Genomic DNA, 19,357 nt, shown 5'->3' on the forward strand with positions numbered 1-19,357 from the left:
CCCCCCCCCTCCTTATAGAAATAGAAAAAAATAAAAGATATAACCACCAGTTGAAGAAAGAAGAAGTTATAAAAATTAATGTTGACCTATAACTATTATATCTACCCTTTAATAACATTGTTGTTAAATTAAAAACATGTGATTTTTAAACAGCTTGTAGTCATACTGTATATATTTTTGGGGGTAGTCATGATTTCCTGAATAAAGGATTATCATTAAATAAACGGCAGGGTGGTCTTATCGCTACTACTTTTCAGCAGCCTTGACATAAGGCCCCATTCACACTAAGCGACATACCTTACAAGCGGATCCGCGCGGCCGGGATAGCGCGACTGTTTGGGGCGACGTTCCAGCGAAGATCACGCAACCTTCACCATCGGGCTGCATGCAAAAAAAAATTGCGCGACATCCACGGGAAAAAGGGTCCCGCACAAGCGACACGCAACGGCGACGAGCAACATGGAGCTGTTCAATAGAACAGCTCCATTGAAAATCATTAGCCAGCGACTTCTCGCAATATCGTGCGGCAAAAATGCGCGATATCGCGGCGGAAATCCGCTCAGTGTGAATGGGGCCTAAGGGAGAACAATAGAACAAGGGGGGGGGGGGGCTGAAGGCTGGAACAAGACAAGTATAGTGTGCAATGCTGGAGTGTCCCTAACCTTTCTTGCTCTTGAGGTTGGTGCACAATCAGTGGGGAGGTGCTGGTGTAGAGTGATGCTGCTAAGAGCCAGGCAGGGAGATGTGTACGGGCTCTGCATCACCCCGCCCAGCTCTTAGCAACCTGGCCCACGTTCCACCAAGCTTCTGGCAACCTGTGATGTCACTGGTTGCCAAGAGCTTGGGGGGACAGTCTTCACATCATCCCACCAAGCTCCTGGCAACCAGTGACGTCACTGGTTGCCAGGATCTTGGCGGGACGCTGGCAAGGGCATCCCAAGTTGCTAAGAGCTGGGCAGGGAGATGTGTATGGCCCTTATACATATCCTTCTCCGGCTCTTAGTAACCTGGGATGCTCTGGCCAGAAATGTGGCACCAGGCACACTGCAAACATTGTGCAGCAGGCTGACCATGCCGCTCTGCCTACTGTCCCCCACATAACCCAAAGAGATGCCACCTGAGGCTGCTTCATTACAGGGACTGCCCTGGTGATACCACACTAAAGTTCAGCCATAGCAATCTTCATGCTTCTTCTTGACAGCTTTCCTTTAGCATGAAGTGGAATGACAAACTAATAATAAAAGGGCAAATCGTAATATTCCGGGAGCTTTGCAACTTTATAAAAGTACTGGGGGAGGGTAGGATATGGGCCGCGCACACCATAAGTAAACAATCCCAACTTGTCAATAACATGTGATGAAGTTTGCAGAACACTTCCTCCGTATCAGAAATGTGCCCTTTCCTTTGTGGTCTCAGAATTCTTCCTCATTTACACAACTTTTGCAGACTTGCAGATCGGTTACTTAGCACCCAACAATATTATTTCTCATTGAAGACAGCACATTAAAAACGACTTTATCCCAATTCATTACATTATAAGGCTTTAATCTGGTACAGTGTTCCAAATAATACCCGCCTCATTTTTTTTTTATATTATAAGCTGACAATTAGCCAAAAAAAAAATTACACAAACTGCATTATTATATTTCATTTAACTTGTTTGAATCAAAATGTTTAACTTTTCTAAGTTGTTCTTTCTTTAGTCATTGTATTGTGCTGTGACAGCTGCAGTCTAGCGGCTTCAGCTGCCACTGTGCAATTCTCTCTGTACAAGGTACAGTGGCAACTGAAACAGAAAGTGTGTTTGTGAACAAACCTATGCGATCTGTCTGATTGGCAGTCATGTTGATCACATGATTGGGAACCACGCTGACTGGTTATCGATCAGTAGTGTAGACCAGTGGAAGTTAGCGTGATCTTAGTACTATATCCTCCCATAGATGTGTGCTCCTAGTTCTATACTGTAATGTACATTAAAATGCAATTGAAGCCATAATTTATTGCCGTCTCGGTCACCCTCTCCATTTGTCCTGGTGACCATTATCACTGAAAGTGAAGAAAAATCCAACATTTTGGGCGGTCACCAGAGCAGGAATGGATGAGAAATCTTCCAATGGGTACACCAGTTCTGGCGAGTCTGCTGACCACTAGGGATTTCCTTCAGTTTGGAGGGATTTCTTCTCACTTCCTGTTTCGGCTTTTAGACAGGAACTGAAGGGAAATCTCCCCAATGGGACACTAATGGGGGCAAAAAAATTACGCTAGAGGGAGGTAGTATTAGAATATTTTATTGCAGCCTGGATCTATCTCTCCCTAGTCCATGTCTCGGTGTCACCAGGACCAGCAGTGAGGGGAACGGGTGTTATTGAGACAGGAAGACACAGAGAGCAATGCAAGCCTGACAGCATTTCTAACCCTGCCCCAATCTGCTAAATACATGTGCTTTTCTTTCCGTCTCTGTTGCCATCACATAGTGGAAACCTGCCACAGAGACAGGAAGTGGAGAGATATCTACCTAATAGGGCCATAGACAGCAATAAAAAAAACTAACAAATCTTCCAACAGTCTGACAGTAAAGAATGAAGGGGACACATTCTGAGTTGTGAATGGGCATCTTGAAATTAATGTTGGGAGACTTTGTCAACAAGGACATCTGCTGTTTCATTTAAAAAAAAAAAGACAGGAATTTCGAATGGCAGGACAGTAGTTTTTTTTCTTAGCAATGAAAAAAGTGGAGATTTTTAATTGTAGACTTGCTTGATTTGACAGGAAATATTAAAAAGTAGGGATACCAGTGGCGATACTTGGCATCATCACAAGAACTACCAGGGTTGCAGCTGGGACCTGGCTCTGGCGCTCCACCACTGTCCTGAAATCATTAGTCTGTATTAGGCTAAGGTGTATCTATATGTACATAAACCTTAAAAGGAGAACTATGAGATGAGTGATTTCCAGTTCTAGCTGACCTGTGACAATGAGACTGTCACAGGTCGGCTCAGTAGATCGGGAGGTGAGAGACCCCATAGTTCTCCTTTAAATAGTAACATGACATGGGCCTACTTGGTTTTCCCCAGCAATTCTATTCTTCCTTATGTGCTGTATACCGTTATATATAGCACATCTCAGTGGTAATGTCAGCCTGCTTACAGCACTAAGTGATAGCGAACAATGCGTTCTGGGATCACACTAAGCAGATTTACAGAAGAACTGTAATGAAGTAATAATTATTCATACCCACTTATCGGTCTGGTCTTCCTAATTTCAAAGAACTGTGTTCCAGTGTGGTTATATCTGTATTTCTGACATTAAGGAGAAATAACCAGAATACATTTTATCAAGACCAACACAACCGCAGATCCTAATAATAATAATAAGGGAAAAGGGAGAGGGAAAAAAGGGAGAAGGGGGGAGAGGGAAAAAGGGAGAAGGGGAGAGGGAAAAAGGGAGAAGGGGAGAGGGAAAAAGGGAGAAGGGGAGAGGGAAAAAAGGGAGAAGGGTTGACGGGGAGAGGGAAAAAAGGGGAGAGGGAAAAAAGGGGTGAGAGGGAAAAAAGGGGAGAGGGAAAATGCAATAAGCTAGGAGTATACTCATGTGATATTTGCTAAAGAGAGGGATCAAAAGTGGTTAGTCTTCCCCTTCAGCAGAAGATAACAAAATTACAGAGTATCCAATTCTACATAGCCACGTGTGACCAGTACATAATCCTTGTACTGTGCTCAATATACTGGGGCTCCTGGGTTTTTTTTTCTTAAAATTTGCACAGAACAACCAACCAATTACCTGGTTTTAAAGGGAAAACGCTGAACTAGGGGCAACAAACACTCTTCCCTTTCTTCAGCAGGAAGTACGCCCCAACAGTCCAACCCTGAATTACTGAAAGCATCTAAACAACTCTGCAATGCATGTACAAGCATGAAAGCCATGTGTTTATAATGTAATACATAGTGATATAAACAAGCTTTATTCCTGTGTGGACGGACGCTCCCAGTCTGTGGGGACAGAGCTATACAATGGAGAGACTGAAAACACACAATCTGTTGTGGTCAAACAAGAGCCACAAACACAAAGACTTCGGCTCAGGCGTGGACATATGAAAAGACGTCTCTTCACCAGCGCTGCTTCAAAGTGACAAGGCAAAGATGTTGGCTGACAGTATACCCGGCTCCCTTGTTATACTGGTGAGCAGAGACACTTCAGGAATGAAAATCATGAATGCAAACATGAAGAAAGAAGAACAAAGAAGGAGAGAGAAAATGAGAGAAAGAGAGAAATATACGACTTTCTTATCACTATCACCCGCATTGCTGGACACATTCATGGCATTCCAGCAGAAAACTATGAAACAACCAAAAGTCCCACCCTGAAACTGAAAACAATTCATAGCTTACAGCTGAAATCTTGGCACAGAAACTTTAATTTAAATTGTTTCTTCAACAGACACAAAGGGATATAAATCCACTTTGTGTGCGCCAACCACATTTATATGATCAAAGTCAAAAAAGAAATAGACAATTTATCTGAAATCATCCAGCCATTTATCAGCCCCTAAAGAAAGGCTATAAACTGACCTCCTATCGGTAACAATTTAAAAACCCCAAAGACAGGTCCTGAGCCCGTTCAGACGCAGAACACGCAAAGTCCAATTGATAGAGTGAACACAGCAGGATAAGGAACCTCGGGGGGAATTTATCAAAACTGGAGCAGTTACCCATGGCTGATTGGTTATGGGCAACTGCTCCAGATTTGATAAATGACCCTCCTTATATTAAAAAAAAAAGTTTTTTTTTAATCTGATGCCATTGAAAAGGACAGTCACATGGCTGAAAGTAAGATCTTTATTCTTGTCTTAAAGCTTTTTGAATTGAGCGTATGGTATGCAAAGTGATCCGGATGGTACAAAAGAGACCTACAACTTGAGACAGAACCGACTGCTCCAGCCATGTGGCCAGGGGACATTGAAGGATGAGGAGCACTTCCTGTTATAGAATTCCAAATACTCAGAAGAGGACAACACTAACTTCCCGAGAATCTTCTTCCCCATCCCACTTCCATAGAAGAGAAGAGGAAACTCTACGCCATACTAGGAGGAGAGAAAAATAGCTGCTCAATACATTACAGCGTGTCAACGGCTGGGAGAACATCCATCCATCATAGACCAATATATCCCTTACCCTAATATTGTTCCTAGGTTCACTTCTTACCCTATTTATAATACCCCTTAGCCATAATAGTGTCCCAGAACTAATGTCTTCCATACTCCTTATAAGTACACATTCTACCCCACCCCAGTCTATAGATAGATCAATCTAGAGAGAGAGAGATCTAGAGAGAGAGAGAGAGAGAGAGAGAGCGAGCTAGAGAGAGAGAGATCGATCTAGAGAGAGAGAGAGAGAGAGAGAGAGCGAGCTAGAGAGAGAGAGATCGATCTAGAGAGAGAGAGAGAGAGAGAGAGAGCGAGCTAGAGAGAGAGAGATCGATCTAGAGAGAGAGAGAGAGAGAGAGAGAGCGAGCTAGAGAGAGAGAGATCGATCTAGAGAGAGAGAGAGAGAGAGAGAGAGCGAGCTAGAGAGAGAGAGATCGATCTAGAGAGAGAGAGAGAGAGAGAGAGAGCGAGCTAGAGAGAGAGAGATCGATCTAGAGAGAGAGAGAGAGAGAGAGAGAGCGAGCTAGAGAGAGAGAGATCGATCTAGAGAGAGAGAGAGAGAGAGAGAGAGCGAGCTAGAGAGAGAGAGATCGATCTAGAGAGAGAGAGAGAGAGAGAGAGAGCGAGCTAGAGAGAGAGAGATCGATCTAGAGAGAGAGAGAGAGAGAGAGAGAGCGAGCTAGAGAGAGAGAGATCGATCTAGAGAGAGAGAGAGAGAGAGAGAGAGAGAGAGAGAGAGAGAGAGAGAGAGAGAGAGAGAGAGAGAGAGAGATCTAGAGAGAGAGAGAGAGAGAGAGAGAGCGAGCTAGAGAGAGAGAGATCGATCTAGAGAGAGAGAGAGAGAGAGAGAGAGAGATCTATCTAGAGAGATAAGAGAGATCTAGAGAGAGAGAGATCTAGAGAGAGAGAGATCTAGAGAGAGAGAGATCTAGAGAGAGAGAGATATAGAGAGAGAGAGAGAGAGATCTAGAGAGAGAGAGAGAGAGATCTAGAGAGAGATCTAGAGAGATCTAGAGAGAGATCTAGAGAGAGAGAGAGAGATCTAGGAGAGAGAGAGAGATCTAGGAGAGAGAGAGATCTAGGAGAGAGAGAGATCTAGGAGAGAGAGATCTAGGAGAGAGAGAGAGAGAGAGAGAGAGATCGATCTAGAGAGAGAGAGAGAGAGATCGATCGATCGAGGGAGAGAGAGGGAGAGAGATCGATCTAGAGAGAGAGGGAGAGGGAGGGAGGGAGAGAGAGAGAGAGAGAGAGGTGGAGCGATAGATACATGATTGATATTAATTATTGATAGACATATAGCCAGACAATATAGATAGACAGACAGAATAGAGCGAGAGAAAGAAAATAGGATAAGAATGGATGAAAGAAAAGAAGAAGATTGTCTCATTTCTCCTGAGGTCGGGAAGCACATTTTTGGGCAGTTCTAAGAAAACAACTGGTTTCCAGAAAGGCGATGCGGTATATAAAACAGCTGCGAGCTGCCTCCTGTGAGCCGGCGTTTTCTGCCCGAGTGGCTCACTTCTGAACTCTCCCCGCCAAACTCAATTACATGCCACATTGTGATAGAAAGCCTTGGCGGGCTCGGTTCTGGCACCCAAATCAGAGATGACCCAGTGATTAATGGCGTCATACAGACAGCAATATGCCAAGTGTAACAGGGAGATGGGCGCTACTGTCTCTAGAAGAAACTCTCATCAGCAAAGATCAGATATCAAGAAACAGCTGGCAGACATTACACACCTTACTACAATGCAGGACTGATGGTGGTGGGGTTTTATTTAAAGGACATGAACAAGCTGACCTCCAAACAGCTAAATACTTACCTGTCAAAGGATTTGTACTTCTCTCCATCCAGTACTGCGATTTACACAGCTCTGTAACACAGCACAGCCCAGCCTAGCAGTGAAGGAGACTTGATCTTTCTCTGCTGCAGTTCCACATTCACTTAAGGTCCCCTCCCCACCCCATGACGGGACAGTGAAAGGAAAACCATCACATATATGAATTCATCTCCTGTCACTATTCTCACTCTTCCTATCAGCATGCTGATTGCACTGCAGCACCCTTGATTAGCTCCTTGTGCTGCTTTTTGCTCCCCCTCTCTGGGCTCTGCTGTACAGGTACTGAAGAGGTTTATACCAGGTCAAATTCAGGTTCTCACAGTGCCTACACTTTGTTTCAGAAGTTTATTAGAGCAGCAAATATGTGAATTGCTGCCCTGTTCTATATTGGTTACTGGCCAGGAAGACAATATAATCCTTACCTCTCTACTACTTTTATTCAGAGCCATTACTACAGATCACAGAGCCCCATAGCAAAAACGTGATGTCCCCCCCATGACCTCTCTCTAAGCTGTAAGTAATGATGCCAAGATCCCAAAGACCCCTCTTGTGCATCTGAAGTCATCTCTACACTGTAGACTTTACAGGAGATTAGAGTTGTCCTCAACTGCAGACACACCTATTCCTGCAAACTAATGGGCCCCCCTTCCACACCCAGGCCCCATGGTAGCCGCCTTGCCTGCTTTTTTTTACCAATGCTCAGTCAATGGTGCATATTGTGGATGGTTCACAATGCAAAGGCCTCATTCACACAGCTAAGTGTCGGCCCGTACAGATCCGTGCGGCGTGCATGGACGTATCAGGCCGTTCCTGGGAAGGACAGGTGCTGCGTGTGATTGTACGCAGCAGCCTGTTCTTCCCTATGGAAGTAGGGGGCTGTACACTCACCCAAGCTACACATCTGTGCGGGTTTCCATACTCGTAGGTAGACAGGATGGATTCTGCCTGCATCCAAGTACGGATGAGCAGTTCGGGTGAGCGTACAGTGGCGTACTCCCATAGAGAAGAACAGGCTGCGTAAATCGCACACAGCACGTCATTCCGGGGAACGGCCCGATACGTCCATGCACGTCGCACAGATCTGGACGGGCCGTCACTTAGCTGTGTGAATCAGGCCAAATAGTTTCTGAGAAGGTGTAAAGGTGCCCATACACCTTACGATTATCGGACGAAACGTTTCGTCCGATGATCGTATAGTCGTACGATTTTTGTACGACAGCCCAATCCTGCCCCGATGATCGCAAGATTAATTTAGCCGTAATTAACGAGAAGCACCTGGACGAAATGCGGTAACTGATTTGTCGTATTTTCGTTCGCGCATTCGCGCGGTGTACATCGTACGACTTTTGACGGACGGAAACGCCAGCAACCTTACGACAATCGTACGATCGAGCAAAGTTTTCAAACATGCTTGACCGTCAAAAGTCGTACGATTGTACAGTAATGTCGGTTCGGGCACTCTATTCACACGTACGATTGTCGTTCGAAAAGTCGATCGCATACGATTATCGTCCGATAATCGTAAGGTGTATGGGCACCTTAAGACTAATTAGCATGACAATGCTGCCCCACAAAAGGCAATCAGTCCACCCAGCCAGTTCTCACTCTTCAGGAGACAGTTGTGCTGCAGGGATCAGCGTGTGTGTACAGACTCACTAGAGGAGTGTGTTCTGGCCTGTCTGGCCTCCAAGATAGGCCTTCTGACCTGACCGACATCTGACAGAAAGTGAGAGGGTCTTGGCCAAAAAGAGACAGTGCTTGAATATGCAGAGAGCCAGTACAGTCCAAGCTGGGCAACTCAGTAGCCACGAGGCTAGATTTATTATTTAAATTTTGATTTGTGATATGCCGAGAACTCCTGCCAGGGAAACCCTTGTGTAAGCAACATCTTGTTAATGAATAAAAAGTGGGCAGGAGCCCTTAAATGCATGTTTTGGAGTGGACTGAGTCCTTGCAAAGTCTACATGTGGAGGTAAATTCCCACAGTATGTACAATGTTTTGGGACTCATCAGTCCTGGCAATGACTCCTTTAATGTAATGAAAAACAGTGTACATGTAATTGCCCTTTAGGCTGCTGTCTCAACACATTGATGTCATTCCCAGCTCATCTACAGCTGTTACAGTAAATCAATAGAAGACATATGCAAGTTTAACATACTGTATATTGCCTGCCCACCCCCCTTCAAATCAAACACAAAAAGCCTTGTGTATGAAATCAGCCGGCCGGTCTTATGACTATGAATACATTAAGCTCTGCAGACACATCAATGGCGTATGCCAGGACAGTCCATGTAGCCCCAACTAACTAGATGCAAATTCTAACAAAACAGCCGACAACTGATACCTAGTCCGCAACCAAAACGCTGATCTCCAGGAACACAGGTAACACAGTTAAAAGTCACACATGTGAACTGTCTCATTCCAGTCAGCCAATGTTGTGATTCCTACCCATATGGCATGCATTATAGCCAGGAGGGTGACACCACATTCTCCTTTAGAGTTAAAGTACACAGTGGTGTCACCTCCCCACCTCCAGGCTGCTTATTGCACAATGAAGAAACAGCAACACAATGACAGATTATCAGCCTTGCTCACTCTGCTGTCTCCTTGTAAGGAAAAGATGGCAGCCCGAACTTGCATTCGGAATAACCGGAAAACACGCTCTAGTGTGCAGGCGCACGCAACCGGAAGTCCGCGGGAAGACGCACAAGAAGTGACATCTCACCCTAATGAATGGCCCTATATAAGCAGGCGTGTCTGTTGCTTCAGTGCTGATGGTCTTCAGCTTGTTCCCTGGGCCTGCTACCTGTGGATTGCCTGTTACCCTGTTCTTGGCCTGGATCTGGATTGTTTGCCTGCTGCGTGCCCTTTGACCTCAGCCTGTTTCCTGGACTTCCTCTTGCCTGTTGCTTTTGTACCTCACTGCCTGGCTGGTTTTGCCACCACACTGCCCACCCGGTTTTTGACCTCAGCTACGTTGACTACTTTACTTCTGGACATCTCCAGCATGGTGCCGGTCTCCCTATTGGCACTTGTGCGTCTCGCTGTCCTCCCACACTCTGTTTTCACCTCAAAGGGGTGCAGGACGCGAGACGCAAGAGAGGCCTCCTCGTCCACCGGTCTCCTGCCAGGTACATGACACTCCTATCAGCATATTCCTTGTCATCAGGTACCAGAGCCTAACCGGTTCCTAGTACTACCCCTACCTCTCTCAGTATTGTTGTGCAGGTGATGACAGGAGGCTGGTATCAAGGCACATTCAGGTACTTATGCTAGCTGTATGCAACAAAGGTAGATCTATTGTTTATTTTTAAAGGAACACACAACTGAATTACATGGTAGTACTTAGAGCCATGACAGCTGTATAGTCAAGCTGTTCATAATGGCCAGACAACAGGACCCGGACATGGCACTTTCCCTTCTGGACACCTTCCTAATCCTCCTAATCCTCCAATAGAATTTCAAGTCAAAAACGGTTTATTGACTCGATTGCTATCACATCATATAGATATATGATGTGATAGCAATCGAGTCAATAAACCGAGTGACTTCATACATACACTTATCTTGGATTGCAGAGGCATCTGCAGTCACTTTGGCACCCACCCGACTCAAGGGGTATTATTCAGTAACGAGTGCGATGGGTACACTGGATTTAGCACCTTCCTAATCCTCCCCTTTAATCAGCGGCAGTCCATTACACAAAATTATCCATATTTTAAATGGTCTTCCACTGCTCAGTCACACTGAAGTATAACAGAAAGGATACTGCAATGTCTTCATGTATTTCTGCACTGCTTGAAGCCAGTCTGGGATGGTCATGGACGCCTTGTAGTTTGGCACGGACGGTACTGCGGGCTGCAATGAAAGAAAAAACAAAGTATTAAGTCACTTTACTGAACGGGGTAACATGTGCACACATTTGTTGCCAGCACCAAGACCATGTGTTTCCATGAGGAAAATACATTTGCCTGTTCCGTGATTGTTATCTTGAAATCATTGCAGGATTTCCTAGTTTAAAAAAAAAAAAGTTTAATAGATAATTTCCTCAACACTCCACAACAACAGATGTCTGACCAAATTGGCATCTCTTCTTTTTGCCGTTTAACATTATGGTCAAACATGGAAAATTGGATACGTTAAAGTGTCAATCCACCTAAAACTTGTATTTTAGGTTTTTAGTAGGTGCTAAAAAGTAGGGATGAGCTCGGGTTAGGTCTGGACTTGGGTTGGTCCGAACCCAGAAGAAAGCGGTCAGTGCTGGCCCAATGAGCTGCGTGTGGGGAATTCATGTCGACAAAGGGGCAGCATGCTGGTGACATCAATGACTTTATAGGTCCACATGGCCAAATCTGGTCAATAAAATTAATTCAGCCCACCACACTCCCCCTATGTCCGTTTTATGTCCACATTACCATGTCTGATCAATGACATTGGCTCAGCCCACCGCACTCCCCCTATGTCCATTTGATGTCCGCGTGGCCATATCTGGTCAATGACATTGGCTCAGCCTACTGCAGTCCCCCTATTTCCGTTTGATGTCCACATGGCCATATCTGGCCAATGGCATTGGCTCAGCCCACCGCACTCCCCCTATATCTAAAATAATACTTTTGAATGGACTGACATTTTGAGTGGAAAAAAATGGAAGCCTTCGTCTTGGGTAGGGAAAATAATATTTCCAAGGTTTATACAAAGTAATCTTATGTCTGTGAAATTTGTCATTCATCCAGGTCATGGAAATCTGTAAAAAATAAATCAAAGCAACTGGACTTGCTGTATTTTTCTTGAAGATGTTTTGCTTGTCATCTGACTAGCTTTCTTAATTCAGAGTGCTGAATCGGAACTGAGAAAGCTAGTCGGATGACCAGCGAAACGTCTTCCCCCAAAAAATACAGCAAGTCCAGTTGCTTTGATTTTTTTTTTACAGATATACCATGACCTGGATGAATGAGAACCTTGATTCTGAGGAAGGGGGTATGCCCCTGAAACGCGTAAATCCAGCCTAAAAGCAGCCGGTGGCACGATGGTATGGTGATCTGACTTACAGTGATGGTGATGCAGCTTTTTATACGTAGTCGGAGCGGAACATTCCTTAGACACTGATCTTGTGGTCTCGTATTGACAAGAGTGACTGAAATTTTATAATTGCGAGTATTTATAACCGTTTTTATTATTCAAATAAAATAAAAGATTTCACACAAGGAGGTGGCGCTTTGTTGCTTTGATGTATCTGATGAGAACCCCGGAGTCTCTTTGACAAGCAGCCTCTCCAAAAGCTGTGGATATTTACAAGAAAGACTTCTCCTTGACAAGGGTATTGTCTACCTTTTTTTTTTTTTTTTAAGGGGTCAATTAACGAAACAGTCTTCTATACCATATCGTTCTAATTAATTGACACGACACTGGTATTGGATTGTAGTGGCCACAGCAGCCATGAATGAGAACCTTCACAGATGGAGGAAAAATTGGAGTGGACATGGATGTCACATATGTGACATCCATCTCTGTTCTGATCTGACTAGGACAGGGATGGACAAATTATTATGAAATCCAAGAGACAGTATGTCCAATCCAAGAGCCATCAGGATTTATTTTTTTTGAGCCATCTCCATTGACAGCAACTACAGAAAACATCAAAAGTTAGGAGCCAGCTTTACTACCTGGCTCCTGGGCTTTGTACATCCCCAAGAGACAACTACACATATACAGGAAGTGGGCGTAAAAGATTACCCGACACATACAATTTATGGGGTTACGGGATCAATGGAAAAAAAAAAACAACCCAAGTTGTATAAAAAGTCAAACCTTTAGGTGAGAAAAAGTTACAGCTGTGCAATGCCTTCTCCATAGGTGTGATAGTATTAGCTGGGAATTAATCAATCATCACTACTCCAGTATGGTGTTAACTTTGTTCTACATGCTAAAATATGCAATCTAATTTTGGCTTTGCTGTTTTTTTTGTAAACTAGTATTACAACCGCTAACCCAGAACTTCGGGCTAGATAGCTTGAGTTTCCCTGTAAAAGAAGTTTGGTCCTGTTCCTTCTAATTTTGAAATAACATGAACATCAATAACAGAAAACGCAGTCACTAAAAATTGTGGTGTCGCCCAACATTAGCGGCCAGTGTAGTAGTGACCCCTTTCATCGGTGGCCATTGGAAAATTTCCCCTCTGAGTTAGTGGTAAGTCTATGTGGGAAACCAGTTTGCCATCGCTCAAGGAACCTATAGCAACCCCAGGAGTAGGGATGAGCTCAAGTTCAGACCAAACCCAGTTCAAGGACAGAGCTCCTCTGAACATGGAAGTACCATGGGCCATCTGCCCAATGAGCTGTGGGCTGGGGCATTCCCCACCCTGCAGCTGCACATAAAAGGGATGGGATGCTTGTGCTAACATCACTGACCTTATATGCCCACATGGCCATATTAGGTCAAGGTCACTGAATAAATATATAGACATAAGACCATAAAAGGTCACCATCACTGACCAAATATAGCCATGTAGCTAATGGAAGCTTAATGTCATTGACCAAATATAGCCATATGGCCATAAAAGGTCAATATCACAGACCAAATATAGCCACGTAGCCAATGGAAGCTCAATTTCCTCATATGTGGCCATATAAGGTCAATGCCACCAACCAAATACAGACATGTGGCCATGTAAGGTCAATGTCACCCACCAAATATTGCCATGCACCCATGTAAGGTATATGTCACTGACCAAATATAGCCATGCAAGGTCAATGTCACTAACCAAATATAGCCATGTTCCCATGTGAGGTAAATGTCACCCACCAAATATAGCCATGCAAGGTCAATGTCACCAACCGAACATAGCCAGGTGGCCATGTAAGGTCAAAGATGTCACTGTATCCCAGCTCTTTGCTCATGAGCAGCTGCGAGAGGGAAATTCCCTTGCAGCAGCTGATTGGGTGGCAGCTGAAGGAGCTTCCTACCGTGTTCAGAGTAGTTCCAGTTAGGTCCTTACCTGAGCTCATCTCTACTCATATGGAGCCCTAGGGTTGCATGGAATCCGGGTTGAGAAAGGTGGGCTTAGACAGTAAGACATTTTAGAACTTGTTACAATCTTATCATGGTATAGCTGTAAGCGTGTGCACACGTGTGTCCAATTCAGCACAGTTGGGGATTTTCCGATAGAGAATAGCTGGAAGTTATCAGAATACACAAGAACCTTTTTTTTTTCTGGGAGAAGCAGATGATACAATCTGTGGCAGCAGAAATGCTTGCACACATGTCAAGAGCATTATATCTCCTGACCATAAATCACAGACAGACCGCAGTTATATAGAACACAGATGAGAAGGTCACAACCAGCCAAGTCTTCTACACATTGGAAAGAACTCTTCCCATGGAGGAACGCCGGATTCGTCATGTGCTGCATTGTGGCCAGGAAATGAAGTCATCTTCCAGCACAATGCTGATCACTCACTGCCTTCCTGTACTCACACAACACTTATACAGCCCAGTGCAGGTCTGTGTGTATGCCGTACTACAGAGGAGACCGTAGCACATGTCAGCCTGGTCACAGAGAACAAACTAAAACACAGACTAGACATGTGATTGGATCTTAGGTGCTACAGAAGTTTCCTCACCAAAGATAAATCTAATATATCAGCTGTAAAGAGGACCTGTGCTATATACAAAGTGGGGTTGTGAAGGATAAGGGTATGGAATATAGAATGTTGTATTGCTGTTTGTGTTGGGGAGATTCCCCACTCACTTCCTGGGCAACCACCTGCACAGAAAGTAAGGAAATTTCCCCAACGGGAACAAGGCAAAAAAAAAGGAGAACTTTTAAAGTGTTATGTAAAGTCGATGAACTTCTCTTATTTGGCCCTTTTTGTCTGATAAATATATCATTGAAGGAGTTTTGTTATATCAGTCCGAGACGTGCAAAAAAAAAAACCTGTTGATCCTGCCAAAAATGTTGTCAGCTGATAACTAAGTCCAAATCCCATTCGCACTGCCACGGTCTCAAAACCACAAGGTATATGTGGTGCCCAGGTGACCACACGGATGGCGCCGTGCAAAACACTAATAGTAAATAAAAGTAATTCACCGGCACCGCCGGTGAATTACTTTTATTTACTGTCAGCTGATAACTGTCAGCAAAGGCAGAGAGCACTGGAAGTTATCAGTTACGTCTTTCGCAGTGATCTCTGAGGACTACAGAACCCCTCTCTTCTATGTTATGGTGACCAAAGTCGATAAGAGCCTAATTTCTATACGATCAATAAAATACATATTGATTGGGAAGAAGAGACCAAACCACAAACGTCAAAGGCAGGTTTGGATCATAAGTGATGAACCGCATTATATAAACTACACATGTGATCTCCAAATGGACCAACTGGAAGTTTAAAAAGGATTGAAAACCGAACAATCTATTATTTTGACCGATTTTTGATCCAGCTGCTCCGATGGACCCATATCCCTAAAGTGGTACAATTGGTTGAAAATTGGTTGCAAATGGCCAGTTCCATCAGACAATCACATGTCGTTTCAATTATCTCCATCTAAATCACACATCGATTGTTTCTTTTCACCGACAAGACTGTGGACTCCGTTAGGGAGAAGAGTAGAAAGGGAGGTAACTGTAGTCCTGTCCTAGGGTGGCAATCTTGCTCCTCCATAGATGCAGTATGGTGAGTGAACATTGTTACCCCAAAACAGGAAATATTACTGGGAGGGAATTAGAGGGGGAAAATGCCTGAAATAAGAAAACTAATGCAACCACCAAAACATGGTTTTGGATGTAGACACACTTTTACTAGCGTTGTGTCGCAATGGCAGCCCTATTTATCTAGAGCAGGGTTTCTCAACCTTTTTCTCACGCAACCTTTTCAAAAGCTCAAGACACCCCAGTCTACGAGGTAAAAAAGTAAACCAACTGGTATGGATTTTAAGGGTAAAACGTTTGGCAATGAAGAAAAAAAAAAAAAGACGTTGAGGAATTTCCGCTTTCACATTAGAAGCCCTCCTTTACCAAAAAATTGAAGGCACCACTGACCATGCCTGGTAAGAAAGACTGATCTAGAGAAATGAACAAAGCTTGTTACCCCTTTCAGTGCTGTATCGGCAAAATGCAGCTCATCCCTCACCCTCGGGATGAATTTAGCACTTATTGAGAAAGATTATCCAACACCGAAAAGAGCCTTTTCTCAGCCTAAAATGTCTGACAACAGAAAAAGACGTGTGATGCACATGAAAGCAGCAGCCACACTACAGATAACTCAAGCTCTCATTTTACCATAGACAGCGAGAATCTAGGCAGACACCTGGAGTCTATGAAAAGCACACACAGTCCCCACACTGCCAGATTTTGGCCCACCAGCTGCACTTTAACTACAAATCCCAACATCTTTCTGCCTGTGGAAGTCATGCCTGCAACTGTCAGTCTTGCAATGCCTCATGGGACTTGTAGTTCCACAACAGCTGGAGGGCTGGAGTTGCCCACCTCTGTGCTAGATCAATAAAACTTATCCAGTCATGTGTGAGGGTCTAACTAAAGGGTCCATTCTTATCAGATCTGGAAAGGCTCGTCCTCATACTAGACAGCTATGGAGGAAATCATTGGCGTCTTTGTCCCTGTTGGTCAGATCTCCAACACCAACTTCCTGTGTGGTCTCTGGGAAAGGAAATGAGCCTCTAGAACGTGCACACAAGACAAAGGTTAGACGCTCAGATTTAGATTACTGCTTACATCCCAGTTGGGGAGATTTCTCTTGCTTCCTGTGTGGTCACCAAACCTCAATGGTTTTGATGGGAGCATCACTCTAAAGCTGACGTTTAATCCTAAAGAAATTACAAGTTATGGTTTATCAAGTGACAGTCCCAAGGCGCTGTTATTGGAGACGTCATGGCACTCGGCTGGTAGAAATAGCGGAGTCCCCTTTTATATAAAGCAGATATTTTGTTACTTTCCAACTTTAATGCCACATCTTTAAAATAATATGAAACTGTCAATTTTTATTTTCTCAATAATGCATCCAAATAAAGCAAATATACACTGCCCAGTAAAACGTTTGCTCCAGCACTTACAGTCAGCATGTTTTCAACTCTCTCAGCTCGGCTTCCCTGAACTTCCTGTCCAGTACAAGATCACAAGGGACAGCAAAGTCTGTAAAAGCTGTCCATCAACTAGCTTGGAGAATAGAGGAAGGAGGAGCAGGGAGCAGGGGAATGGTTTGCTTTGCTGTGTCTGTTGAGGCACACACAGCTTACTAGCACACACAAGGGTGGCTCCATAGAACCCTGCATGGAAAAGGAGACAACCAAAAACAGGATATCAGGACCAGTGCTCAGGGGACCAGTTGATTCTGCAGGAAACAAACTTTTTTATCATCAAGGAGCAGCATCCACTGTAAGTGATTTAATGAGCATTTGAATTAATAAAGTCAAAAGATTTTAAAGTTAACACTATAACTATGTAAATATTTGAGCTCCTCTTGCTCCCGGCATTTTTCCTCTAGTGCCCCCCTTTTCCCGGCTCACTTTCTTCTATAACCTCGGTATCCTCTACTGCCCCTCTTTTCATCCCTTTTATTTTTTTTCCCCTGCTTTCGTACCTCTTAATTGGATGAGCGTCCCATTTCCTTTTTCCATACCTAGCTTCCACCTCACCTTCGTTGCCAATGCCCCTCCCCAAACACACACGCACATAAATGTTCCTTAATATCCATGAGGACCGTACAACTTCCAACATGTTCTACTTCTTCTACACCCAAGCATTCACCTGGTTACACATTGTTGGGACACCGCTAAGTAATTTGGAAGCCTAGTGTGTCACCATTATATGTACATATTCATTCAATTATTGTATTTGCAATTAAAGTTTCTCCACCTTGTGCGTTCATCTGCCACCATTCTGTGATTGTATTAAATGGTCTTCCCCTGGCTAACTTGCACTGAATGCACATCTATGAAAAACCCTGTGACTGGCATTCAACACTTCTCTATGGCTGGTTGTTGTCTTCCGATACGCGGTGCCGTCACTGATTGTCATATTTTCAAATGCTACGTATATTAACTACTTCGGGACTGCAACATGTATATAAACAGCGTGGTCCTGAAATGATTATACCAAGATCACAGCTGCTGGTACCGATCTTTTCAACCAGTGCCCGGCTGTCACAAACCAGTGTTGAAGCAGCTGTAGAGCCACCTGATCACTTGTATGCAGCTGAGGAGTGTTCGCCCCCCAGTTTGCGAACAGCTATCCCAAGCTCTGCTGTCTGCAGCTTAATTGGAGCGAGATTAGCACAATTCCAGTGTCTGACCACCGACCCTGATCACTGAAACCAGAAGCGAAGATGATTTAGTCACTTCCAGGTTTCAGGCTGTCATTTTTCAAGCTGATGTGGTAGAAGAAGCTGATGAAGCTCAATCTGTGCTTCATCAGCTTCTTTGGGATCCATAAGTGACATTAGGTCTAATAGATCCCTGATGTCTCCATAAAGAGGACCTGTGACTTCCTGTATATGCTATCACATAGGGAACATGTCTTTAATGCCTTTATTATTTAACTTTCTTGTTGAAACCAATGAAAATCTATTGAACAAAAACCCCATTCACCAGCCTTGCCAAAAGGATCCAACCAATAAAATGCCCCCTATCAGTTTACTGGCCAACTAGGTTTGGGCAAGGCTATCCGCTGTCATTTTTACCTATCTGAGAATACTTCTTAAAAAAAAAAAAAAAAAGGAAAGAGGCTTAAATGAAATTTCAGCAAAAACCTAAATAGCAAATGAAGTAAATCTTCCCGGGAGCACCAAGAACTCCACAGACTACACTGCCCGTAATGGGATTTTTATGGTTCAGCAGGAATTTTTAGCTGATGCCAACAGCTGCTAGCAGCGTGCATTCCTGGGGGTGGCTGGAATACTGTTATACTCAGACCCTCTGCAGCCTGCCTTCAATATGAAGCTCTGAGATTTAAACTGAATTTAAATAGAATTACTGATCCCAGCAATAAAATCTGCTTTACATATGCCCTGGCTCTCTTTATATAGCAACATATGTGCAGACACAATGACTGGGAGCAGGAGTTAAAGGCATATTCCCTATCTTGTCAAACAAGTTTTGAATAGGGTGGAGAACGGTTAGAGCCTCTGAGATTTCCCCTCACTTCCTGTCATGGAGACATCCCTGGAAAGGAGAGCAAATCTCCCCGGAGCAAAGAGAAACCCCCAACTTTGATAACTGTCGCTGAAACTGGTGTTCACACTGGGAGAATTCCCCCACATTTCCTGTTTACTTACTTTATGTCCTGATTACTGAGGTGAGATTGAATATCCTAAGGTGAGAACTAGGCAGCACAAATAGCAGATGTGACCGTCCCCCTTT

General features: G+C 44.1%; 1 protein-coding gene across 1 annotated transcript in view; it reads right to left on the reverse strand.

Annotated features, from left to right (window-relative positions):
- VASH2 (vasohibin 2) overlaps window positions 1–19,357 on the reverse strand; it is a 67,082-nt gene that overhangs the window by 26,709 nt on the left and 21,016 nt on the right. Inside the window, exons 3-4 of the mRNA XM_018552840.1 lie at window positions 10,755–10,843; window positions 3,235–3,291 (exon numbers count right to left, since the gene is read on the reverse strand). Coding sequence (XP_018408342.1) covers window positions 3,235–3,291; window positions 10,755–10,843 — 146 coding nt within the window. The remainder of the gene's footprint in view (window positions 1–3,234; window positions 3,292–10,754; window positions 10,844–19,357) is intronic.

The sequence above is a fragment of the Nanorana parkeri genome, unplaced genomic scaffold (genome assembly GCF_000935625.1).
Source record: "Nanorana parkeri isolate BGI_ZX_2015 unplaced genomic scaffold, ASM93562v1 scaffold1, whole genome shotgun sequence".
NCBI classification, from domain to species: domain Eukaryota; kingdom Metazoa; phylum Chordata; class Amphibia; order Anura; family Dicroglossidae; genus Nanorana; species Nanorana parkeri.